At 34.3% G+C, this 27,320-nt stretch overlaps 3 protein-coding genes across 4 annotated transcripts; 1 reads left to right on the top strand and 2 right to left on the bottom strand.

Annotated features, from left to right (window-relative positions):
* The first annotated feature begins 73 nt into the window (after positions 1-73).
* LOC114176509 (IMPACT family member in pol 5'region) lies at positions 74-4,464 on the top strand. Its single transcript, XM_028061572.1, has 6 exons — positions 74-431; positions 523-564; positions 1,048-1,163; positions 3,117-3,222; positions 3,364-3,417; positions 4,103-4,464. Exons 1-6 carry the CDS (start codon positions 204-206, stop codon positions 4,259-4,261), a joined length of 705 nt encoding a protein of 234 aa, XP_027917373.1. The 5' UTR covers positions 74-203; the 3' UTR covers positions 4,262-4,464.
* An 846-nt stretch (positions 4,465-5,310) lies between these two features.
* LOC114176430 lies at positions 5,311-6,675 on the bottom strand. The gene has a single exon (XM_028061473.1). It carries the CDS (start codon positions 6,572-6,574, stop codon positions 5,759-5,761), a length of 816 nt encoding a protein of 271 aa, XP_027917274.1. The 5' UTR covers positions 6,575-6,675; the 3' UTR covers positions 5,311-5,758.
* Positions 6,676-8,068: 1,393 nt separating this feature from the next.
* LOC114177655 (kinesin-like protein KIN-14B) lies at positions 8,069-25,353 on the bottom strand. Of its 2 annotated transcripts, none has more exons than XM_028063092.1 (23): positions 24,862-25,353; positions 23,669-23,792; positions 23,161-23,247; positions 22,807-22,977; positions 22,599-22,705; positions 22,247-22,378; positions 21,950-22,128; positions 20,512-20,673; positions 19,858-19,949; positions 18,467-18,618; positions 18,089-18,262; positions 17,367-17,513; positions 15,980-16,165; positions 15,227-15,298; positions 14,689-14,744; positions 14,380-14,605; positions 12,946-13,137; positions 12,609-12,800; positions 11,919-12,269; positions 11,258-11,356; positions 9,368-9,508; positions 9,124-9,282; positions 8,069-8,904 (listed from the first exon to the last, which is right to left on the bottom strand). In XM_028063092.1, the coding sequence occupies exons 1-23, from the start codon at positions 25,078-25,080 to the stop codon at positions 8,449-8,451; spliced, it is 3,876 nt and encodes a 1,291-aa protein (XP_027918893.1). In that variant the 5' UTR covers positions 25,081-25,353; the 3' UTR covers positions 8,069-8,448. The 2 variants fall into 2 exon arrangements, with proteins under 2 accessions (XP_027918893.1, XP_027918894.1); XM_028063093.1 differs by lacking the exon at positions 24,862-25,353 and adding an exon at positions 23,483-23,552 and having other exon boundaries at positions 23,669-23,787.
* Between the last annotated feature and the right edge of the window lie 1,967 nt (positions 25,354-27,320).

Raw genomic sequence — 27,320 nt, 5'->3', positions numbered from 1 at the left:
ATTAAATATATAACTATTTATATTTTTATACATCCATCCTAAATTATTTATTATAATTACGTGCTGTCTCAAAAATATCACAAAACAAAAGAAAGAGGTTGAAGGAAGGAGTAGGAGAAAGAAAAGGCCATGGCTTCCGACGATTGATTCATTGCTTATAGCTTTGAGAGACGCCAAAGGAGGAATCTTTTGCAGTCAGATAGATGCCTGTGTCGGTAACGCTACCCACTACTCAGCACCGCTTCTGCGCTTCACTCTTTGCCATCGCCAAGGCCAACAAAACCACCATGGCCAGCACCAGCAATTCCGGTGGGGCCTTCACCACAATTCAAGAGAGGGTCACTTTCGAGAAAGAGATCAAGAAAAGCAAGTTCATTGCCATTGCTGGCCCCATCGCCAATGAAAAATCCGCCATGTCTTTCCTTTCTCAGGTTCATTTACCTTCATTTTTTTTCCGCTTATTTTACTCTCTTTTTTCTTTCACATTGCTTTTAAGTTTTTTTTGGCTTCGTTTATTATTAGGTCCGGGATCCACGTGCCACTCACAATTGCTGGGCTTACAAGGTACAGTAAAGGATTGCTGTTCTACTTTGATAAAACAATCAATAATGTTTGCTTGTATTTTTGCCACTGCATTATGTTTTGGGGGTCTCTGAATATTTAGCTTTTTTTAGTGCCTTCCATTTATGTGAATATTTCACTCAAAAGGTATGGTATGGGTGGGAAATGATTTCTCTGTTGCCCGACTCGTAGTTGGAGATTTCTACTTTCTGGTCCTTACAGCATGCATTGAGTTTTCAGTTCTCGTTGTGCCAGTTATAGTTCAGTCATCAGTTTCAACCTAAAGGTGTCATCATACTTTGCTCATTTTCTAATTGATTTACATACAAATTAAGGGTGTTGATTGGACTTTGAAAACATAAAAAGGAAGATCATAAGTGAAGATAGAAACCAAAATCACACATATTGATAAAGTAGGTAATGTGTTGCTACTCGTCTACACTTTACTATCTTTTGCTCATGTGTATTTTTTTTTTTGTATGACAGGTGGGAGATCAATACCGGTCCAATGATGACGGTGAGCCATCAGGAACAGCTGGGAAACCAATACAAACTGCTATTGATTCTTCAGGAATAGACAGAGTAATGGTGGTGGTGATCAGGTTAATCTTTACCTTATAATTCGCATTTGCATATTAATGTCCACAACTTTGAATCAGTGAAATGTTTGGGTTTACATGTTTGATGTCTACCATCTCCCCCACCCCCTTACGTGAAGAAAAAGCAAAAGAAAATTATCTTTTTGACACCTTGATGAAATGTATACAACCTTCAGGTGATTAAAATAAGGATTTTTTTTTTCCCTTTACGAAGTTCTTATATACTTGTGAGGTAATCTGTGTATAAAGGTAAGTTCAAAATATAGAATTCATCTTGTGCTTTAGCCGTCCCAGTCTTCCTCATAGTTGTGTTAATGATGACATAATCATTAGGAGAAAAAAACAAAGTGCAAGGTAGAGAGGAAGTGAGTTTGTTAACAGATTAAAATGGAATAAGTTAAAAATACAAAGAACATCATGAAGAGAGAAATGAGGGGATAAAATCTCATTACCAGAAAAATTAGCCATAGAATGTTGACCATTTGGAAGAGAAACATGTATAGGTTGAATTTATTTTTAAAGGAAAAGAAACATAAAGAGGATGATATATGATTAGTGTATCCCGAGTCGAAAGTTCGCTGGGCTAGGAGTGGTACCTGAAGGTTGAGGTGAAGTGTTAACACCATGGCAGCTGAACAAGTTGGTAGTATATGTTGTAGCTGTAGGGGCAGCGGAAGGTCAACCGATGCTTGAATTTGTTCATCACTAAGACTTGGTGCGGTCATCAGGAGAAGATGTAATCATGTTAGAGGCAGATTTTGTGGTTCATTAACCTTGGGGAAAACCATGCTTAAAGAAGCATGTTTTCACAATATGATTGGTCTTTTTGCAGTGAATGGGTTGCGTATTTGATTTTTTCTTGGCATTGGATCAATCCCTTCCTAGAAAGTTTGATGAAGGCTGAGTTAGGGTTGCCAAAGCTAAAGTTTCATGTAAAATCTCAATATACAGTTGACATTCTTGTTGGACCACCATAGAAAAAACATTAGTAGCAGAAGGGATCAAGAGGCAAGATTTGAGATTGGACTGTAGAGTAGTTGTTATCAAACTCTTGAAGAAAGTACAAAACACAATCATTGTCCCTGTATTCTTTGACTCCATATATTTGTTGGGCAAGACTTAGTCACATAGGGAGTGAATGCGAAAGTTGCGATATTCTTCGAGAAGGATCTTGCATTTGTTTAAGAGAAATTATATCAAATGAAATGGGAGACTCAAGCATTGCCATCATGAGAGAAACATTGTACGGGTTCTTGCTTTGTATTAGAGGCGATATCAATGTAGATACACTGTGCGCAATTTTTGGGGAAACTGAACGGAGGAGCCAAGAAAGGGTTGCAAGGTTTCCACAATGCAAACTGGGAATCATTTGAAGTGGGTTTCTTGAAAGTTCCACCTACAAAAGAGAATTTGTTCTTCATCTCCAGTGCTGTCGCCATTAATAGGACCAGCTATGATAATTGGTTCCGTCAGGGAAAAGGGAAACAAGAATGTGGGATGAGTTTTCATCAGGATGTATGTAGTTGTGGATGGCAGCATTAAGAGAGGCAGCGGTGGCTGTCATGTTGCAGAACAGCCAATAAGGAGAAGGAGATGACGGGAAAATGAAGAAGGGTAAAAAAGAAGCTTATACGAGACTCTATTAGTATTAGAGGATCTCTCCAAAAGAAAAACTGAATTGCATTCAAAAGTAAAGGGACAAGTATAAAGTTTTGGTTACAAGATAAAAGCAAATACACACACACACACACACATATAACAACTATAAAAACTATTAAAAAACTTAAAACAGAAAGCTAACTGTAAGTCTTCTACATTAACCAAAAACTTTAAGACTATCATTGGCATGTCCTTTTTGATGGATTTGTACATAAGCATGTGTAGTAAGCACTAAGCTGTTTTGTTTTGATGATGAATTTGGAATATAATTTGTGTTGTGATCTATGTAAACTTCAGGCATTTTGGGGGTATCAAATTAGGAACTGGGGGATTGGTCAGGGCTTATGGAGGAGTTGCATCAGAATGCTTGAGGAATGCCCCAACTTGCCTTGTTAAAACAAAGGTGGTTTTTTTCTTTGTCCGCAATGCATCTTTAGTTTTAGCTGTACCCAGGTCTCAGCATTTCACTTTCTTTAAGGTTTTCAGAACACATTAAGCTTGCTTATTGTGTATTTATTCATGAATAATCTTGTGAAAAATGTAGGTGCCAATGGGTGTAGAGGTTCCCTTTGACCTACTTGGAGTTCTCTACCATCAGGTTAGTTCTGGCAGATTTATATTGATGATTTCCTGATATTGAAGAGTTCTTAAGTTAGACTTGGATTTGACTAAAAAACTGATAAGTAAGGAACAAGAGTTAGATATTCATGTTTTTTGTTGCAACAAGTCCTGTGAATGAATGAATTTACATAAATTTGAGCAACACGTTTCAATTTCTACTTATTCACCCCCTTGATGTCCTCCTATTATGACATGTTTGGTAACATGGTGAGTTGAAGTCACTGTGATTTTCTAAAACAACTAGTTACTTTCGTGGTGACTTCACCGTGAATTTATCCCCATCCCCATCGTGGATTTCTACAGCCTGCCAATACAATCACATTATATGTATCCACTGCATTTTTAACCTCTCCATTTTAACGTTTTTGCTGGAAAAGAAAATTACTGGTTCAGAAATCATAGGTTCTCTTTGATTTAATGTTGTTAATGCAATGATATCAATCTCACTGCTGGTACTTGTGCTTGAGATGGTAAGAAGTGTATATTAAAAAAAAAAAACTGGACCCTTGCAATTACCACTGGTAGATTTTTCTTATTGCAAGAACTATATATAGGACTGTGTTCTGAGTCTAAATGTTTCCGCATCTGTTGCTCATTTTCTTTTTATTGTTTTTCCAGGTGCAATCTTTTCATGTGTTCATTTTTTTTTATTCTTTTTTCAGGTGCAATCTTTTCATGTGGAAGACATCAAGCAGGATTATGATACCGGTAAAGATGGCATATCTATGGTTACTTTTAAAGTTGATTTTGACCAAGCTGAGAAATTGGAGGATGCACTGAAAGCCAATTGTAGCAGAGAATTGAAGTTTTATAAGCGGTGAAACATGATTACATGGGATCAGTCTTAGGATTTTGATTATATTTTTCTTATATATGGAAGATACTTCTTCACCTGAAGATTGGATGTATGGGACATCTCCAGGGCCTTGACTAATTTGAAAATGGAGAAACTTGTTTATATAATAGTTTAAAAACTAAAAGACATTTGTTTGTGATGTACTCATAATGTTACATAATTTGTAAATTCAGTAGAAATTTTAACAAGTTATCTAGGATATAATTTATACTTGCAAAATAATTTTATGTAGAGAGACTGCACAAAATTTTACTCTTTCTGGACTTATAATTTAAAAGTAACAAAAAATAATTGTGGACTCAAATATGAATAAATTTTAATTACATTCATTCTACTTAAGAATCCTATTTTAAAAGTACTCTCGAATTAATCTTAATTGGGAGTTTTATACTTAGAGATTCAAATGTATTATTGTTATCACGTTTCAGTGAAATACATTCCAGGGGAAAAATAAAATTTTTAAATAAAATTACATTGACTAGTTTTATAGCTAGTAGGTTAATTAATTTTACTTTATTTAAATAGGTAGATTACCTCTGAAATTATTTGGCGACTTCACATTAGATACCCCATTATTTACTGTGCTTCAGTTTTAGTCACCTTTGATTGATCTCAATCACATTTTTCATTCTACAAACCAAAGCAACATGACAATGGCCAAATTATTTGAAGTGGTTATCAATAAAACAAAAGACCCATCTTCCTCCATTCTCATGGTCTCAGATAATAGTCTATTGATTAACCAAGAAAAACATAAATGAATAAAACTCAAAATGTTCATATGGCTATTCTGATTCAAGTCACTATGGTCCCAAGAACTTTGGGTCTCCTCCATGAGTCAAAGACACATTCCACCACAGTGAACAGAATCACATTCCTTCCAAAAAAGCAAAATAGTCTCCCATCCATAAAGACAGGATACATGTTCCACCATTTCAAGTTTCAGAATTACTTTTAAGAAATCTAATACAAACTCTAAACATGAAATGAGTTAAAAGGAAATATAATGTTTACTTTATGAAACAAAAGTACCTTCGAATTCTCTCTTAAACTATGCTTTTTGGATAGTATACAACCTATGCTAAAACTATCAAAATTATCTTTTCTTCAGCAAGAGAATCATACTCCTTTCTAGCCAGCTATTAGTAACACCAAGATATCTCTTTCTAAATACTAAGAAGATTTTCTTTCACAGACAAACTGTTACACCCAAAATGAAGAATTCATCATGTATCTGGCAGAAGCAGCATTTCAAGACAGCAAGATAGAAGCAATGCATGATGATGCCCCTTTTCCTACAAAACCAAGACTACATGATGGACGTCCTACAAAAAGATTCCCCTTTCAGGTTTTTCCAAAATCTGTGACAACAACCATACATACACTAAACACCAACCACTACCAACCCAACCAAGATTTCCCTTTTGAGGATTTCCCAAAATTTGTGGCTAAAAACCACACACTATCTTCCCTCATTCTCCTCCCCGTCTGAATCTGAATCGGAGTCAGCAAGGGCATGAACAAACCCTTTAGTTCTAGTCCTATTAGCCACTGTTTTAACCCTTAACCTCTTCCGCATCCCATTTTCCTCATCACCAAAACCACGCCGATCACCAACGGGATACCTGAGCGGCAAACTCACGTGGTAACAGTAGTACTCCTCCTTTCCTGCTACCACCGACTCCGGCGGAGGGGGCTTCACCGCGGCGCCGTGAAACGTCTTCTGGCAATTGGCACACCTCAGCGTGCAATCCTCGTAGCACCTCTGGTACTCGTGGAGGTACCAGCAGTAGGGGCACATTGTCCAAAACGAAGAAGTCTCGTCTTGAACCTTTCTGTCAAAACTTGCCTTGAGTGTGGGGTCAGAGAGAACACACCAGGCTTCGCGCACGCGCATGAGGGCCTCGTCGGCGAAGGGAAACTTGTTCTTGTTAGGGTCCAGGAGACGAACTAGGATTTTGAACTGTTGTCGTACGAAATCGCGGTCCGCGGCTGCGTCGCCAGGACTGAGGCGCAGGATGGAGTACCAGTCGAGCGGGTCGTGGCGGCGCTCAGCGGCGGCGAGAACGTCGGCAACCGCAAGGATTTGGTCGATTTGCAGAGAGACGTTGGGGTCGGATCTGGCGATCTTTCGAGTGAAATCGCGACAGGCGTTGAAGCTGCGACGCTTGAGTAGGGAAAGCGCAGGGCGAAGCATGGAGAGGGTGTCGGAGTCGGCGGTTCCCTCCGATGTTCCGTCGTTGTCTGTGTTTTGTTTTTCCTCCATTCTGTCTTTCATAATTTGACACGCCCCACACCGGCAGGGTAGAAGAACGGAGCCAAAATTTTGTGACAAAACTCCGCCTTTTATATTCTCATTTTGCCGAAGTTTACATCCGCTAAATTCTCTCGTCTCAAATATTACACCACCACTTTCACAATTTCAGCAAATTTAATCATTTACTTTCATTTTTTAATTTTTTCTAAATTTTTTCCGTATATATATATTATATATACATATGCTAGGTAAGAAAAAAAAAGTGAAAACTTTTAAATTCCTATTTTTCAAATACTACTAACTCAAATAATAAATTTACTATCACAACTTTTTTGGGTTTTATTTTTTGTGCGTCCGATGACCTTGTACTCAATTTTTTTTGTAAGATAGCACGCGTTTGAGTTGAATTGTTATATGTACGTCTTTTCACATATTGAGTTTTTTTTTTTTTTATGTAAAAGGCACCAGAAACAAAAGAAGTTGTTGAAGTGTGTTTATAAATGTCAGAATCGTAGAAACATGAAAGATGTCTCATGCTCAAGAATCTCATAATTTTTATAATATAAAAAGAATATAAGCTTTGATAAAGTAGTGAAGTTCACGTACAAGATGCACGTGGGTTTATGTTACCATAGATATTATCTTTCTTACCTTAGATGTTCAACACCCAAAATTGGACTTACACGCGTCCAAAGCTCACTAGGGAATTCCTTTTCTGCACCCCATATTTTCTCCTTACACCCCCAGTATTTTTTAAAATTTCAATTATATTCTTGTCTTGTTGCACAATATGTAATGCAAAATTACATTATGGATCATATAATATATAATGTAAATTTACGGATATAATCTAGAATATAATTGTATTACGATTTGAAATTTAAATTTGTGTTATTATTGATTATACAATTTTTAATGTTATACAATTTTGCACACAGATTGTGAGATTTGAAATCTACATTTTACTTCTTTCATTGTGAATTCTCTTCTTTCTTACATTTCATATTATTATGATCTATCCATTTGTCTTAATGGACACTTATAAATGTGAATGTTTTTTAGGATGGAGGTGAAAGCAAATGATGGGATGGAGGTGGAGGTGGAAGAAGATGGGAATCGGGGTGGAGGTGAAGATAGAGAGGAAGATGGGGGTGGGAAAAATGGGGTGGAGTTGGATGTGGAAGAAGATAGGGTGGAGGTGGAAGAAGAAAATGAGGTGGATGTAGAGAAAAGTAGAAGGTGATGTTGGGTAGGAGGAGGGAAGAAGAGAAGGATAAATTTGACAGCAAGAAAGCATGGGGGTGCAGAAAGAGTTTCCCAGCTCATTATTTAGATAGTATGTCTAAATCCGTCTCAATTTTCTTTCATCCAAGAGACGAATGATGTTTTAGCACTCCTATGTTCTCTCTCTTTCTGAAAAAAATAATATTTGAATTTAGCACGTTGTAATAAAATAGGATAAGCATGGATTTTTTTTAATGTGCTCCAACACAAACAACTTTACATAGACATAGATGCAGAGAGAACCATAACGACTTCTAATATTTACTGCCAGAAGTTCATTACAAGTACAATGGTTGGAAAACGAGTAAAAGATGGCAGGGGCTAGACAATGACTATTATATTTTAAAACCGGATAATGTCAATCGAATCTGATGCTGCAGCGTGTACAACAGTTTCAACTGAACCAGAAACTGCATTTTAAGCTACTTGCATTAACTGCCCGAATCAAAACTGCAGGCTAAGAATACTAAAATAATTACTGCTACATACAAACATAACGTGCAAGCAAACTGAGAAATGCAATACCAGTGTAAACCCTTCCTAAGAGCATTAGCGAACTTAGCACAGGCGCCTCAGGACATGAAGTAAAGAATAATGTTGGCATCGAAAGGTCACGTTCTAACATCTTTTAGTGCACCCCCTTTTTCGAGCTCGCTGACCAAATCCTTAAGCGATGGAACCTTTGTAGCCAAGGTCCTATATAATCTAGAATAACGTGCCCGTGTGCCATCTGCAGTCCTAGCTAGAGCGAGCAAGCTTAGAGCCTCCGGTAGTTCATTAAAAACTTGTTTCATTTCCTCCAAGTTCATATTTTCCAAAACGGAGGGTCTAGGGGCCACCCTCACAATTTCACCACCTTTAGGTTCCTGAACTCGTGCATCAGCTTTAATGACCAGTTCCGAATTAGAGTTTGCACCACATTTTATTATAAAGGGTAGTGTCGAGCCAGTATTAAATTGGAGTACATTCCATTGTGCCACGTCGGTTTCAGATCCAGAGCTCAGATCTGTTGATGGCTTGCGACCATGAGATGTATCTGGAATGGGGTCATCTTCTTCAGGAATTGACTGTATCATAAGAAAAATAAAGGATTCAAACATTAAAATAAATAAATAAATCAATCCAACTTAACTTTCATTAGTTCAGCCCTTTAGCATATAACTATGCTATGGACCCAAACACAGTAAACAACTTTGTTCTTTTTCAGTATTGATTATAATTTGAAAACAGTAACTAAGACAGAAGAGAGGAGTAGGTAGGTATACAATACACAACATTTTGCATACCTCAACCATGTAGCGGGCATCTGCAATATGCCTCTGAGCACATGGATGATCAATTTGGAGAAGTGAAGGCATCTGTTCTGCTAATTCATCTAGAGAAGCAAGCGTACTCCTTTTCTTACTTTTGCTCAAGATGTTCACAGAAGAAAGTCTTGTTATATCCTGTTTAATAATGCCTTGAATTATTAATAACTATCCAATCAGTACACTAACTTTTGAAATTAGATTTGACTAATAATGTAAGAACCTTGATTTGCTTTAATATGCTATCAAGCGAAATAAGAGATGCTAATCGTGCATCTTCAGCTGCAGTAGAAGGATTTTGAATAGGGGAGCCACCATTTTCTAATGTTAACAAAGCTATATCACTTTTCATTTGTTGCAGAATCTGATAAAAGGAAATTGATGAACAAATTCATTTCAGACAACAGAAAAGTAAGATCCTTCACCAAAGCCAATACAATTACCTAACCTATACGACTGAATTGACAATATATGAACAAGAATACGAATGAAATAAACAAAAAAAAAAATCATCTATTCATGATAACAGGATACTAAATATAGAAAGACCTCATTTAAACTAAATTGAAACTACAGACGATAAGATGGCTAAAGTCTCTTTAGACCTAGAAGCATAACAAAAATGCATTTTATATTGAGTTGGACAGCAATAATGTATTATTCCACCAACACGATTCATTTCATTGAATAGAATTTCTCTGATGGACAATAAATGAGAATTTTTATGAAGAATACCATCAAGGCTATGTTTCAAATTGTGTATTACACTTTCAAAAATACTAGGACGGGGAGAACGTTATTTCAAGGTAAGTGAAAACATATGTTTGGTTAGAATTCAACATATATAGTTTTGTAATGGAAATGGAATGGATATTAACATTTTGGTAATAAAACAACATAAAAATGCCATTGGAAATAAAAATACTTGTCGCTTGACATGGGAACGGAAATCAGTGAAATATGGGAACGCCATATTCCCCGACTTATCTTTACCAGAAATAACATTATAAATCATGAAAAAAAATACTAAAATATTGATTTCTTTTTCTTCTAAAATACTAAAATTTATTTTCCAAAACATACAAAAAAATGTCTTCTAAGTTGAAATTAGAAGAGTTTCCTCCAAGGAAAATAAATGGAAAATAAATTAAAAAAATATTTGAGGCTCTGAAATTTCCATATAAGCAAATGAACAAAATAGATGTAAGTGCTTTATGTTTTACCATCACATTCTATCTTTTACAAGTGAATATTATTTAGACCCGGTTTTGTCTCTACTCTCTCCCTATGTTATCTAAAACCCCAAAATTGCAATCCAGGATGATCACTTTGGAGTAGTTTAAATTTCATTGTTTTATTTGTTTCCTTTTGAATTTGATTATCACGAGGAGTCAAAGAATGCTACGAACAAGGGTTAGTACTTTGCCTCGTGCAATACATCATTATACATAATATACCAATACCATATTTTATTAATACAATCCAAGTGTTTTTTCTTACCTAAATTCCCATAACTTCAACATTTATAATATCCAAGCTTCACCATCCTTGGAAAACCAATCGAATCACTACAATACAGCCAATTTTCTAAACGTTTGATTTTTTTTTTTAATTTTATAATAATTTTCAATGATTGTCATTGTCTTTGCTCTCTTCCCAGTGTTGATGGCCAGAGCAAGAATGATGAATTTAAAATGTTAACTAAGCATTAGTCCAACAGTTCAACTGATAGTGGCTAATATTAGTACAGTCGTGAGCCCTGTTTTTTTCCTCCACAATATCAACCGCACCTGATTTAATTTCTTTGTTCTATACCCATTTGGCCCGTATAGGTTGAAAGGAGCTATTTATACAACTAGAATTTGTTACAGATACTTTGTTAAAAGGCACCAACCTCATCATTACATCAACACTCAGCCTCTAGTGTAAAATTAAAAATGGTGTTGCCTTATAATTAGGGGCTATATATAGCATTTACCGTGCAATTTTTATCTAGCAACACTAACACAATGACAAACATGAACTCATGCAGCAACTAAAGACATATATATTGATAACACACTTTTGGCATGCATAAGATTTAACTATTTGAAAAAAAAAAATACACACACACCTTTCTTCTTTTATGATCAACTGATTCTAGAGCTGAACGTAGTTTAGCTACTTGTGCTGCATCTTCAGCCTCCTCTGTCGCCAAGGTACCAGCAATATCCTGTCAATCAAATGTCAGAAAACAGAATCCAACATAATGAAAAAATAATTCATTCATTTCTTTTGATCTAAAGTATACATCCACAGCACAAAATGTAATCAAACAAATCACATAAATGGAACATCCCATGGAAGGAAATGGACGTCTGCATCTAAATATATGGTCATTATGCAAGTTGCATGTATGGATTCAAAATGCATGTAAAAAACTTGGGAAAATGATATGGTGAAATTCTAAGCAGAAATCCTTTCTCTTTTGTCAAACTAACACTGGACTTAGATCTTGAATTTAGTATGACAGTTAAAAAGAAAAGAAGACTAAAGTTTAAACTGGATTGATAGAAGCTATAAAAATACTCCATTCAGTAAAACATGCCAAAACAAGTAGAGCTGGGACTTGGTCTACTATGTTTAGAACAATTGTTATATTTGAATGTGACAGCTGGATGAGTGTCATCTCTCCCAACAATGTCCTAAAACAAACAAGCTTCTTCCAATAATGAAGAACTTATGACGGGTGCATTTAGAATTCATTCTACACACAGAACTAACATGTGCCATACCTTCAAGTGTTGTAGTTGAGAAGTATAGACCCGTTTTGAATATTCAAACAATAGCTGGCCAAGGGCATCTGTATGGGGAGGAAGAGCCGCACCAAGGCCAGCCATCCAACCATCCATAATTGCAGTTGAAAGAAGTTCCAACTGACCAGTTGAGCCCCCCGATGCATCATCCCCAGTGACTGATAGAAATTCAAAACTCTCGGCAAGCCAGGATCTAATTTGGCGCTGCAACTCACCAGCAGGTGTATGTACAAAGAGTGCAGCAAGAGCTTTGTTCCCCATTGCAAAACTTTTGGCCTCCTCGGTAATTTCCCTAAGCTTTCCACCAGTTACCTGCTGTCTCCAGATATCCTGTGCAGTTTATTTCAAAATGAAAACAGAATCATGTAACATAGGTTCAAACAAAATAAGCTTTTTTTTCAGGTATGGACCAGAGTAGAGAACAAAAAAAAAAACCAACACAAACTAAAAGAACAAGTGGCAGCCGTCACTCCTCAACCAGTTATCAACAATTTAGCAGATAACATAAGATAGGACACCGATAAAGACATTTATAATGATAAAAAATGTAAAAGAAATTTCAGGAGAAACTACAATTTCCTTCCTCAACAGTTTCCACACCTTAACTGAGCTTTTATGCTAATTAGTGTGAGCAGCAGTAATACAAAATTAATAGGTATTGGCAGCTACCTCATCGATCCCACGTATTTTCAACACAACAGATGAAAATTTTGATTTCCTTTCTGGCTTTAGATTCACTTTAAATCCCTGGATCTGCTCGTCAACATATAGCACAGCAGACCTACCAGGACTACTTCCTCTGCTGGAACTTCTACTGCGCCCAGTATTAGTCTTCTCAAGAAAGCAATCCACTGGCAAAACCTTCCAATTCAATGTGCAAGACAAACAAAATTAACAAATCGCATGCCACTAGACTCAGTAAAATATCACAAAATGCAAAGCACAGCCTCATTGGAAACATTTTTTTCTTTTGAAAGAGAAATTCCGTAGCCTCTACTGCTATTACCTTAATTGATTGCAACTCTGGCGATCTTGCAAGCAAAGATCTTATATACAGAATTCTAACACGGGAAACAAGCATGGTGTCCATCACACGTTTAGGTTCCATCTTTCTGATAAAAGAGAAAACAGAATCCTTAATCTCAGCAAGAATTTCATGTTCCCTAGAGGCACCAGCTTTGATGACAGCAGCCAGAACCTGCAATCATTTTGAGATATCCTCACAAAAATTAGCCTGGAATTGGTGCAATCAACCTCATTTGTTATTGATAAAATTGTATCCACAACCTCTTTTTGATGTTCAATACATTTTCATTTCAAGTTGCTACAGTATGGAGCAATTCCAGCTGTACATATTCTCGTAGTAAATGTACAAATTAAAATAGCAAAATATAAGAATTGGCAGTAAGTATTAAAACACACAAGTTATATATTATGTACAGAGCTTATGAATAGAACAAATTCGTTTTCCAGTACACTATGTTCTCTGCCATTGCTAACAACATATGTTAACATGGCATCAAGTGTTTGTCAAAATTTTCCTTGATTTTTTTAGAGAACTAAGGTCTCACTACCCCAGTATATGAGATTCAGAGTCCTCCAATTGGCCTATCCTAAAACTCTGGCAGTGATGCATTCTGCTATAACAGGCTTGTCTCCAGGTTTCAGTCCTCTCTTACTCGTCAGCATGTGACAGCGCAAGGAGTCAGTTGTCCTTTGGTTTCTTTCACTGGCAAAGACTTGCTATGTCCAGTGTATTTTTCTGGTTGCTTGCCTCCCTAGTGGCAGAATGAAAAGAAACACTAATGATGTTGATTTAGGTGGGTGCAGCAAAGACATATATTAAAACACAATGTTTAGGGCTCCTATAAATTGTTATCAATTGGCAAATCATTTGGTATCCATCACTTCTATTTTTTGTCATAATAAATAATGGAAAAATTATTTGTGTAGGGTGCTTAAAGGTTTAAGAATGTTACCAATTTTTTAATGATTTGGATGAACAAATACACTAGACCATGGGTTAGCGAGGATTATGTATTTGGTTCTGGTATCATGCCATGTCTAAATGTGAGGGTGAAGACGGAAATTTGTGATTTCAATCACAAGGAAGGCAAGCCTGAACAGGAAGTTTAGACATTTTACCGTTAAATTATACTTCAGCTGACACCTTACAATCAACAAAGACTGGCATTGTAGCCTAGAAAAGAGAAGTGACATAGTGTAATGAGATCCCTTGGGATGTAATCAAAGTTAGTGTTGTCCAGTGAGTGAACAGAGTCTTATATGCATACCAAAATGTTCAAAATAACATGTAAAATAGGGATTTGGACATTCCTCCCAGACTCAGTTTAACATAACTGAAAATAACAAAATCTGCACATATTACAATAAATCTGTTCTCAGCAAACTGAATCATAAATAGATCATTTATGCATACCAGCATCAAAAGCTTGTTTGCACCGTCAGAAATGGCAGCATGCCCTTCATATTGGTCTGGATCAAAGTCATTCAAAGCAGCAGTAAGATATTCACCTGCAGGGGTACTCTTAACTATTTCAGAGCCAGTTTTAACTATAGCAACCGTGCCATCACTTTTATCAGTGGCCGAAGGTGAAGGAAGAACATCCACAGAACGAGAACTTGTATTGATGCCAGAGCTATTTCTGTATCAAGCCAACCAGAATATGGTCGATAATCATATGCTAGGAAACAAAACAAAACTTACAAGGAATAGAATAAATTGTACCTTCCCATATCTCGAGGCTGAACATTAGCTGGCCCAAGAGCTGATGGACTTGACAACTGAAGATAAGGCATGAATTTTAGGGAGCCCGAAGTACCCCACACAAAGGGAAAAAAAAGGCATGACATTGATATAAAATAATTGTTACATTACTCTTTGGATGCTATTTGGGACACGTATGTATACATTACCATGTGTTGCTGAAATCCTGATTTATCAAAATAAAACAATGGTAGGAAAAATGACATCTATGGTTGCCCCCATAGAATACAAGCCAGTTTTTGAATTAAAAGTTCTTCACACTCAAACATTACTTATGTGCAAGATAGAAAGCACTTAGTTCTTTGAGACACAACCATTAATCAGAAGAAAGAGGGCCATATTATACAGTGTAATTTATTCAAAAAATGACCATAATTTGATATACACCATTAAAATAGTTAGTCTCAAATTTTAAAGTGTTGATAAGAATACCTCCTTTTTACACAACACAGATAGTGATTGTATACAGTTATTCTAGAGAGTTGTGAAACTTTCCTACCTTGGGTGATCCAGCCGTAGATGCTTTCTGAGTTAGTCTATCAAACAATTTCTCATTTTCTTCATGCAACCTCTGCAGACCATCAAATATCAAATTTAGCCTTTCACCAGACTGATATACAACTATAGGCATATCAAAATTCAATACAGCTGAAGAGTTAAACAAAAGAAATATTCAGAACTTTTTAGACGGAGTATATATCCTAAAAACTAGAAGGTCAGAAAGTACAAAACAAAATTTTAAGCTGTGTTTTCTAGGTTGCAGGTTTAGCTTTTATATTTTTTGCCCTTTCATCATATATATTAACAATGCCAAACTAACTATATCCCCATTTAAGTTCTAGAATAAATTATCACTTAAACAAGGTCATCCACCCACACAATGCTCTCGTATGTATACCATTTAGCATCTAGAAGGTCATCAGAAAATACAAACCAAAATTTTAGGCTGTTTTCTAGGCTGCAGGTTTAGTTTTTGCCTTTTTTTCCTTTTATCATATATATTAAAAGTGCCGCCATATTAACCATATCACCGTTTCAGTTTTAGACTAAATTGTTGCTTTCAAACATGATGGTTCAACCATACCATGTACTTGTATGTATACCGTTTAGCATCTATAAGATGTACGGAGTGCTGTGGCCAGCAATATTTCTTATGAAAAGTTTGGTTTAAGTTGAAAGCAAAAACCATTTAATAATAGGAAAAAATAAATAAAAGACTGACAATCAGACACAATTGCCAACCATAACAGACCTCAATCAGCGCATCACGTTTCTTGAGTTCCTCTTCTAGTTTTCTGGTTACTGCAGAAGAGTCTATGCCATCTCCGGTTAATTTTGAATTGGATAGATCAGCAGGCTCTGGCTCTGATACAGATATTGAACTAGATTGACCTTTAATAGTTTCATTGAGTTGAGTTTCGAAGGTCCTAATTTTAGCCTGCATCAGATAGAAAGAAAAATGAAACACGTGAATTATCTTGCAAGCATGAAGACAACACACATCATTACACCGAAATAAGTATTAACTTCAGTTATCTGTATTTTAATAAAAGAATTCAGGAAAGGGTATATTGATACTGTTAAACCAGCGCTTCTAAAATCAGACTGGCTAGTTCGACCAATCCAGTTACTGGTTCAGCTACACAAAAACTCAACTCTATCCAAAACTGGTCAAACCAGTTTGAAGCCAGTATTATTATTATTATTATTATTATTATTAAAAAAAATAATATAAAAGATCTTTAAGGTAAATTAAAACACATATAATAAGTATAGAACATACAAACAGATTAATTTAGAAATTATTATTAGTTTTTTATCTTACAAAAAACATAATTTGGACACTTATAGTAGTTTAAAATTTGTTTATCTTGATTTATTATATTTTATATTATATCAATTTGTCATTTTTTCTCTTCTACACATGAACTTGTATTGTTGATGGACATTATTTTGTTTTGTAAAAACCATAAAGTATTAAGTTATATTTGTTTAGGGTTCTTTTCATGTTTTCTTTAAGTGTTAAGAACCTAAAATATGGTGCTTTGTTTTTATTTTCATTGTTATATAATTATTAGAAATTAATATCATCTAGTTATAACTATTTTATTAATTCTGTTTCAAACTTATTTGAACCTCGAAACCTTGAATCAGTGTTTTCACCGATTAAATGACTTATTTGGTTTCAAAAACATTGGTTCAAATTACTCAATCATGACAAATTATCGTTGCTACAGCTTTGTGATAGAAATGTCACCTGTACACACATAAATTTGATAATATAAATAGCAGTTGTTAGCATGTAAAAGAAAGGACAGCACAAACAGAGCATTGAACAAGATGCATAAAGTCCAAAACTCAAAAGGGGGAGTGAAAGAGAAAAAAAAAAAGGAAATAAGAATTTAGGCAAAGAAGCAATTACAAAGAATTTAAAGTTCAATTATAAGTTATGTATACAAGTAACATAAAGCTTCCTGGCGAACAAAACTGATAAACATCCATTCATTAGAAAAGTTATGTTAGACCATTGTAACCTTTTATCGAGAAACTGTTGTTAAAGCACTTAGAAATTGGACTTGTATATCATTCAAGAAGTTCCCATAAATAAGTAATGCAAGCTAGTATAACATAGGACCAACCTGCAAACTTTGGATGGTTGAATCTTGCTCTTGAATCTGCAATTTTTGATCTTGCTCTAAACGTAGAAGTTGAGCAACTTGATTTCTAAGCTGAGTATTTTGTTCTTTTTCTATATTATGTTTGTCTGACAGCAAAACATGCTCCGACTACAATAAATAAAAACAATAATGCATGTCACAGGCAAGGCAGATGACTTTATGTTAAAAACATATCAACTTAGAGTTGATAATAAAGGATAGATGTTCTCGCGGAATTAGGGCATATTTTTGCAGCCCAAAATATTTAATCGTGTTAACTAAATAAAGTAATATGTTGTTAAAGAACAATTCATGAAATTAGAAAAAGCATAAAAACATTGTAAAATATAAGTTGGGATAAGATACAAATTGTCAAATAGTTGTTGTAATTTCATGGATCAGAACTCAACACAAAATGTTTAAAACATTTAACAGAACACCCACCTCAGCAAACCAAAATCAATATGACATCAGTAGATGCACAATGTTGGATTTGATAGAATACTGACTGTGAGTATGCAGTTGAAAGTCTGATTTAAAACTTTAAATACATACATGTTCTTTAACATGTTGCAGCACAAATAATAAAGAATTGCTTAATGAATTGACATAACCCAAGCATGTCACATTTTCACAAGTTGCCAAATAACCACTCACTGCATAAAGAAATGGAAAACTATTAAAAGCTAATTCAAATACCAAACCTTTAAATCAGTCTGCAATGCAGAAGAAACTTTCCATGCCTTCTGCACTTCATTGAAGAGTAAAACGCATTGATCATTTGCATCTTTAAGCGCCTGCTTGAGCTCCAAACCCTCTTGCTTTAGATCATTGATTTCTTTTTCTTTCTCATAGAGCTCCTTTCGTGCATCATTTGCCTAATAAAAAAATATGGAAAATACAATACATGGTATAAATAGAAAATTTGTAACCATTAACTCCCTAGTTTGCACTCAACATCATTCAATCCACATACAATCTTATCAGATGTAATATGTACTAATGACTTTAAAAATATTCTAAAAGAAAATCATACTAATGAGTAAAATGATCAAAAAGGTGGAATGAGAATGGGAACTTACAACATCTCTCCACTTTTTAATTGTGTCTCGATTTCCCAGGCTTAACATAGAATTTCGAGCTCTAGCAGAGAAATTGAGAGACGACAATGTCTCAGATAAATTTGAAACACTTGGACACACATTCACAATCATCAGAGTTTTTGAACTCCCACCTGCACAATATTAAATAGCACTAACTGCAAAAATTAGATCATGTACCTGAAATCGGTCAGAAAGAACTGATCCAAATATGGATGAATCATGAAAAAAGTCTTGCATGGGAAATCAATTTACAGAACAAAGAGTGAAAAGCAAGAATGACTATACTTATAAATGAAGGTATATCCTTTCTTATACAGAAAATGCAGGTAATTTGTAAATGTTGCTTCATTTACCAGTGTCTTTGTCTATCCATCATGGGATAAGGTAACCTTTGGTGGAATACAAGACATCAATGTAGCAAAGCCACCCAAACCCTCAACAAAAGAAAAATAGGCAATGAATACAGGGACAATTATATTATCTTGAAAAATTCACAGAGAAGCCACTGTTCTTCCTAATGGCAAGGACCTAAACTTTTTATAATAAGTTGAAAGAAGCTTCATGGCCATTATCACCTTAAAATTAGCTTTTGAATGTGCTCTCTTTCTGAAATTGAGTAGAGCATCGTTTATTGTCTTATGTACTATTTCCTTCTATCTTTCATAAAATGCTTTATTTGTGAGGAAGAGAAATAATGTTTGCTACTCTTTCAAAGACGGGCAATTAAAGAAAGGGGATGTCCAAAATTTCTGTAAAAGAACCAAATTATTCCAAAGACAAAGACAAGGGTCCTTTGAAGCACTGATAGAGGAACTAATTGGAATAAACATGTACTAACAGAAATAATAGAAAACAGTCATAGCAACAGAAACATACATATGCAGCAATATATTTCTGAATAAGCAACAAGACCATAAGAATATCAAATGAAGACAAAATCAGACAACAGCTTCATGATACCCAGACAGCAGCATATGTGATGTGACTATTGTGCAGGGCAGGTAACAGCAGCTGATATCAGTTTGTTTCCACGTCAAAGTTAGAGGGGGAGATTGAGAGAGAAACAGAGCAGAGTCTATTTGGAGATAATTAGAGAATGAAGAGCTTTTTATTCTTTTAAAATGTAGTACAAAGGTTGAGCATGTCATCCAGATATAAAGATTCTAGATACACTTAGTGGAGAATGTTCCCTAGAATAATAACAATTGATGTTTCCCAAACAATAATACACATAAACAAAATTCGGTAGCATGCAATATATGACCACAGACTTCTAACGATGAAAAAACCACAACCAAGTTGCAAAAGCTCATTGGCATTTTAATAAGCAGACACATCAAAGATAATAAGAGGGAAGAAAAAATCAATACCAAGTGAATCTGCAAGCAGTTTTGTTAGCACTGAATTTTCATAAGGTATTATATCCTTCTTTGATGTTAAAGAAGACAAAACATCTCCCAACCTGCATATTCATTTTAAAAATGTAACAAATCAGAAATTTAATTTTCTTCACCGCACCACATTCTTTCAACTAAACTTGCCCAAATTTCTATATAAATAGAAAATAAATTCTATATACAAAACAAGAAAATAGCTGGCACATATTAGGAGTTACAAAGAATCAAATTATATTTCATTTTTGTAGATACAAAGAATTGTTATCCAAGCATGGTTCAATACAGTACACAAATAAGGACCAGGTTTGATAGGAGACTTAAGGAATTAAGTAAATGTAACATATAGCCAAATTGTAAGTATAGTGCCAAACACTATAAGTAAAATGCAAACCCGAATCAATTATTAGGAGATTAAATATTGAAACTTTTGTTCCCTAAGCAGAAGCAGAACTAAAAATCTGGTTAGCCTACGGGGTAACATTTGCAACAGGTAATGAAAGCTGATAAATTAACACACATATAGGACAACAGAAAATACTCTAAGTGCATTGCCACCTAAAGACCAACTAATAAGCAAATACTGGTAAATTTACTAATGGAGAAAAATAATGCATTTAAGTTACATACACTGAAAGAGACTTCATAACATGCAGCAAATCTGTGACACGGTCCCCACTATCATCTTCTGTTATTAAACCTTCACTTCCAGCTAAATCAACCATATAGAGCTTACTATATGAGTTTTCACCGGTGATCAAATTCTTATAAAATATGTGTATGGTGACAATCCTGACAAAAAAAAACATGAAATCCGGAGGTGAATTAGTCTACAGCAGTCAGAAAATATGGCAACAAATCCACAGAAATATAAAAATAGTAACAACTACAAAAGAAGAACCTTTGAAAATCTTCTATCTGATAATACAATATCACAAAATGATACATTTAATAAAAAATGTTACTTATTTAATAAAAAATGTTATTTATGCGTGTGTGTGTGTATGTGTATTTTATGGGACATTTCTAGTGAGAGGGTGAGAGGTGTAAATCCTGATCACACAACCATATACTAATGGTCAAGGCTTGATGGAAACCTAAGCTAGGCTTGTTGGATGCGTAAATCTTTCCACTCAAGCTTCAAGGAAGAAATCCTGGTTGGGTCTTGGATAAAATCTTGGAAGGAATCTTAGATGAGTTGTGATCTTGATTTTGTTGAAGCCATGAAAAAGGAAGAGAATTCAAGATTATAATTCAAAAAAATACAAGGAATTATGAAGAACCTTACACCACTCAAACTTAATGAGATAAGCAAGAATGGTGATTCACCATTTGAGAGAACCCTAAGAGAGAAACTCTACTTCCTTCAATAATGAACTTTGAGTCACACCATTTTGGCATTGAAGAGATAAGCTATGGATCAAACACCACTAGAAAAAAGCAAGGAATTTCACTAGAACACCCAAAAGTATTATGATTCAAGTTATATTACACGAAGGCGATTCGCTCCCTATATAGAAACTAAGGCCGTGTATTATCTTTGACCAAACGAGGATGGTCACGAGAGACATGTTATTCCAAAGGTAGGTAGCTTATTCCTATCTCCAAACAAAGATACTCAAATTGAAGCTATGCTAAAAATATGAGTACATGTTATTAATATTCCTCTTTTAGGATCACATCAAGATTAGTTTAATTATTTTTAATCTAAACATTCATTGTTGAGATTTGCTTCTTTTACACTCTCACCTATCTTGATATGTTTCCTACACACACTCACATCCCAAGGAGCAATATCCAATTTATGCATTTGATCTCAACAGATAAATTAGTAAATGTATGCTAGCTAAAGAAGTCTATCATGCCACTTAAAATGGCATACCCAACATGCACACACATGTATATCATGGTAGATTATATCCAGAAAACAATTTTCCATTTACATTGATTTCAACAGTTAGTTACATTGATAAAAGTATGCTATCAAAAAGGTATCGTGCAACTCAAAATGACATAAATGACCACAGTTTCAACACAATATAATGTAGGCAGAGAATTTAGACCGTACAAATGAGAAACATTATTCTTTGCTAAATCATTTTCCCGAGTCTGCAATGCAGCTTTTACTACTGCAGAGAACTCAACAGGATTGTCAACTTTTTCCTGCGCCAGTTCCACAAAACATTCAGGTGATCCCAAGCTGAGTTTAGGAGTGCTCTTCCCTGCCTCCAAAAGTAGATCCCTAGTCTGAAAACACATAAAAGAATATAAAAAAAATTAATCACCTTAAATGAACATAAAATCAGGAAGTACACCAGAAACACAATAGGAAGGGTGCATGCAATAAGTGAAAATAGAAAGAGACCTGTTCATTATATAGCTCACAGACTGTAACACAGAATTTATATTGAGAAGTAGAAGTTGAATCTAAATTGGATAAATCAAACAACTCCTCAAAACAACGAGCACATAAACCTCGATCATAGCTTGATCCTTCCTGGGAGTAACAAATGAACATCAAAGAAGCAATTGATTAGGCCAATCGTCATTGTCTCGATACAAAAGAACACGTTAAAGTAATTCACCCATAGGACAGCCATTTCATTTTCAATATTAGACAACATTGAATTTAAAACTCCTTTTATTTTATTGTAATTTATTTGAGAGGAATTGTTTTGTGAATGCACACACATAAACAGCAAGCGAAAGAAAGCAACCATAGTGTGTGTCTTTCCAGAATGGGTTTGTCCATATGCAAATATGGAAACATTATATCCATCTAAAGCTGATTGTACCAGTGGTTGAACATCACTAAATAACTCGGCTGCAAACAGAAAATCAAAGGTGAGAAGTGATCTAAAATGTACATATCAAAGACGGTGCCTAAACTAAAAAAGATGGTAAGAAAGCATAAAATCCTTTTACCTTGACCCACATGAGGTCCATAAACTCGGTCAAATTCAAAGTCTTTCTTGGCATTAGACAAGGATTCATCACCAGTATTTACACTAATGGTATAGTCATTTGGAAATTCAACGACTGAAGCACCTTCATCTTCAAATAATGGCCTTGCTCGGCAGAATACTCGTATGTTTCCTGAAAATAATATTAATTGCAGCATTTTTTAGCTCAAAAAAGCTTGTATGCTTAAATAAGAGGAACATTGAGTATTTAACGCACTTCACTTCCGGATACTATAAAACGAGAAAACAAAAGACCAAAAAAGAGTAAATGTAAAGAAACTGCCCTACACTTAATGAAAATTTAGGCATAAGCTACCTTTAGATGTTAATAAATCATTGAATAGTCTTCTTTTCTCATTGATCAGCGGAGCTATTTTTGCTTCAGTTTCATGGGCTACTTGATCTGAAATTCAAAGTAGAAATTTTCAAAATTTAGTGACAGAAAACCAACAGTACAATCTCACACACAAAAGAAGAAAAAGAAATGTACCAAAGTTTTAAACAGAAAAACTTCCCTTCCCCCAATGTTTCTTGGGTACTAGAAACAAAAGATAAAAACTTGCTTAACTTCATTTATTTCAAGAAACTAAATGCTAAAAATGTTAAATCTATTATTACTATGGTAGCATAGATCAGACCTTGTAACTGTGTGAAAAACCAAGACTCTCATTTCCCTACACGAGTTTAAAGAATGAATCTCACGTTGTCCTGAAATTAAGTATTTCATTCAAAAAGCAAAAGAATTTACAGGAGAAATGTGGATATTTCAAAACCTTTGGTCCATTTAAGCATGAGCCAAGAGTCAAGATAAATTAATTGCTTACCTAGCTTGCGGGTTTTCTCTGCAAGAACACCTAGATACCGTGTAACTCGATCAAGTTTTGCATTTGAATATTCTTGAAGTTCATTTGCCTCTTGTCTTAATTGCACATAGTCTTCTCTAGCAAGCTGTGTAAAATATCTGATGTGATTGTTAACACATGACTAAACCCAAAATCACATTATCCAAAACAATTGGCAAGGATGCCACATGAAAAACAATAACCCAAACCAGATAGAAGACGGACCAGTAAAATTATTAGTACTTTAAAAAAGTTTAAATAGTATTAAAAGCATTACATCTTCCAGCCCTCTTATTTTTTCTTGATAAATGGTTGCATGGAGGTTTCAACTAAACCCAAACTACCCAAAAATCCCTTATCAGCACATTCCATTACAGAAAGTAATTTTCAATACGGAACGTTATATACTAGAACAGTATAATCACTTGATAACATATGAAACTAATCATTTAGCTTATACTTGTCACATAGCATACATAAACAAAAAAAAGTAGTCCACTCTACGATTTTTAAAAACGGGTACAATCGGTACTCTGTTCTTTTTTACAACTAGAATTCAAATTATAAGCATACACCATCACATTTCTAGCATCCATGCTTTGATCCAAAACTCTTCCTACGCCGAATTCTTCTTGCTCATATCATAATATTCTGAACAGCCTCTTCTAAAACACCCTAAGCTTGAATTCAAAATATTGACACCGCAGGAGAAGCCCCTTTGTCGTCGTCATCACAGAATCAATAAGTACTATAAAAGGACAATGTTGAACACAAAAGCTTCAGTCATCCATTCAAAAAAATCAACACGCTCATGTTAGGTGAAAAAAATCCTTCAACACACAACCCCGAAACAAACCCTATACAGTCTCCGATGTCACTCCAGCTTACTACGTCGAAATTTTACAGAGCCTTCAAACTCCGCATGCATTGCACCTCCCCTTTCTTCGCAAGCTGAAACTACTCGTAGAAACCACAACGCAGCTCGTAAAAGTGGAAACACAAGCTAAAACGTCGTCGTTGAAAGCACTAGCTACAAGGCAGAAGGTAAAACCAGTGGAATAGTTTCCGAATCGAGAAGAAAAAGGAAGGGGCCAAAACGTCGCCGTTGCGAAGAAGAAGAAGGAGAAGAAGAGAAAGTAGCAGCACAGTCAGAAGTGGAGACGAAAACGCATTACCTTGACTTTGTCCTTCAACCGTTGAAGCTTCAAGGCCACAGACTGCCTGGGTTGCGGAAGGACCGACGTAGCAGAAATGGAATAGCGACGCACCAATGGCGCAGTAGGTTTCCGATCAGCGTGCTCCAGGGGAGTCGGCGGAGATTGCGACGACGGAGATGACTTCCACGGGTCGAAGCCGGCGACGTCCCAGCTCCAACGGTTCCCCTGCTCCGCCATTTTGAATCAAACTTGCGATTTCGTGGGTTCGAATTTGAAATGAAAAGAGGATGAGGAAGGGAATACAAATATAATTAAATATAAATAAATAATAAATAGGAGGAGCTTTATGGTTTTTATGATACAATTTGGTTTGGTTTTTGGGTGTGATAATGAATGGAGGGAGAAGGTGATTTTGGTTGGGAGAGTGTGGACGGCGTCGTTTTGAGTGCGCAAGAGTGAGACACTGTGTTGTTGGGCTTTTCTCGCTCACATAATATTTTGTGCCTCTTGTTTGTTTAACCTTCGCTCTCACCTTACTTAATGCTCTCTCTGTCTTCAAAGTTTGGTTTTTTATAGGATAAGCCAAAGCACGTGAAGGGTAGTTCCTCTTGGCTTCGCCTTCACGTACAATTCTTCTTCCCAAAGTTTCTGTCTATTTTTTTCTACTTTTCTAAATTACTGTATTTCTCCTTTAAAATATATAAAACCAGTCTTAAATCTTCACCAAAGGACATCTTTTATTTAAGCTCCCATAAATATTTACATAAAAAATATATAATTATATATATTCTTGAAAACTACTTATTGTTAATTTAAGTTAAAAGGTTATGACATTTTATTCTTATTTATATCCAATTTGTTGACTTGTTAGCAAAAAACTATGCTATTTTTTTCAGTTAATAATTATATTATTGTGAGATTAAAAATCATTCATTGTTGGCGAACAAAAGAAATTAATGTTTCAATAACAGCATTATAAATGTGAATAAACTAAAGTAATAATACTTCGTTAGAAGAATTAATGAACCTTATTTTATCAACGAAAAAATATACTATTGAATGTCTAATTAAATTTATAATATTATATATATATATATATATATATATAGAGAGAGAGAGAGAAATTCTGTGTGGACATTTATTTTTTTATTTTATTTTTAAATAAAAGTTTTTTTAGATTAAAATAATTATTTTATTAATTTTGCTTTTTAAATGACTGTTTCTTTAAATTTATTATTTTTTTATTTCCTCAATTTTTTAAATGTAATTATTTTTTAATTATTAAACTAGCTATAAAGTAAATAAATAAAATACAACAAAATTATAAAATTATTTTATTTTATTTTATAATAATAATAATAAATTTATTTTTTATTATCATAAAGTATATATATATATATATATATATATATATATATATATATATATAAATTATATACGTTTATATTATCTCATAATATATATTTATTAAAAACCATAAAAAAATATTAAAGTCATATAGATATATTTTCATACTATATTTTATCACACCTTAGGAAATTAAAACACTTCCTATCATGTCTAGATTTTCCATCTTTATTTCTAAATATATTTCCTAGCACTAAAGAAAATGTCTCATTAATAACCTATTTTAGTGACCAAAAGTTGTTATAAATTATAGTGACTAATTTAGATAACAATTTACAAAAATAAAAATTATTGGCTATTAAAAGTCATTATTATTAATAAAAAAATATAATTGGTCTTTAAATTGATTTTTAAAATGTAGTTACCAAAGTTTTAGCTACCAAAGAAAATTGGTCACTAAACATTAGCTACTAAAGGAATTGATTTGTAAATTAATTTCTAATTAATTAGTAATCGATTATAATTTTTTATTCATCTAGTAACTATTTTAGTAATTAATAATTTTTAATTTTATAAATTGGTATCTAAAGTTATTACTATAGGTTTTGGTCACTAAAATTGGTTGATAAAGAGACATTTTCTTGTAGTGTCATGTAATGTATCATTACACTTTCAAATGATAGAGATAAGTTAATTATTTTATAATTACATAACATGCATATAAAATCACATAATTGTTAGAATTAATTCTATCAGTGACTCATTTGAAATATTATGATGGGCCCAATTGTGATTTAATAAAATATAAAGACTTATTGGTTATTATTATGGGAAATGATAATAAAATAAAATAAAGATAAAGATAAAATAAAAACCAACTTGATGGACGTTGGTTTATAAAAGGAATAGGGGTTTTGTCTCTGGCCATAAGGTTCTTCTCACAGTAACTCATCAAGAATGTATGAGAAGAGAAAGAAAGGCAAAGAGATAGATTGGGAAAAGGTGGTTGAAGGACACACAAGATTACAAATTTGAAGAACGCATATTCACAGGATCTCTCATAGATCAAGGTTAGTGCTCTATTATGTTTTATCGAGTGAGAATCATAACTCTTAAAGATCCTTAATTAA

This window comes from Vigna unguiculata, chromosome 3 (assembly GCF_004118075.2).
Source record: "Vigna unguiculata cultivar IT97K-499-35 chromosome 3, ASM411807v1, whole genome shotgun sequence".
Taxonomy (NCBI): Eukaryota; Viridiplantae; Streptophyta; class Magnoliopsida; order Fabales; family Fabaceae; genus Vigna; species Vigna unguiculata.
The sequence above is the reverse complement of the archived record's forward strand: the minus strand, read 5'-3'. Positions and strand labels throughout refer to the sequence as shown.

What these genes read in the sequence shown, in the direction of transcription:
- LOC114176509 (XM_028061572.1), top strand. Translation starts at nt 204, where the DNA reads ATGCCTGTGTCGGTAACGCTACCCACTACTCAGCACCGCTTCTGCGCT. An exon ending in ACAATTGCTGGGCTTACAAG is followed by an intron (nt 565 to 1,047) that starts GTACAGTAAAGG and finishes TTTGTATGACAG; the next exon opens with GTGGGAGATCAATACCGGTC. An exon ending in GTAATGGTGGTGGTGATCAG is followed by an intron (nt 1,164 to 3,116) that starts GTTAATCTTTAC and finishes TGTAAACTTCAG; the next exon opens with GCATTTTGGGGGTATCAAAT.
- LOC114177655 (XM_028063092.1), bottom strand. Translation starts at nt 25,080, where the DNA reads ATGGCGGAGCAGGGGAACCGTTGGAGCTGGGACGTCGCCGGCTTCGAC. An exon ending in TGATTTATTAACATCTAAAG is followed by an intron (nt 22,978 to 23,160) that starts GTAGCTTATGCC and finishes TATTATTTTCAG; the next exon opens with GAAACATACGAGTATTCTGC. An exon ending in TTGATCATAAAAGAAGAAAG is followed by an intron (nt 9,509 to 11,257) that starts GTGTGTGTGTAT and finishes TCCTTTTATCAG; the next exon opens with ATTCTGCAACAAATGAAAAG.
- LOC114176430 (XM_028061473.1), bottom strand. Translation starts at nt 6,574, where the DNA reads ATGAAAGACAGAATGGAGGAAAAACAAAACACAGACAACGACGGAACA.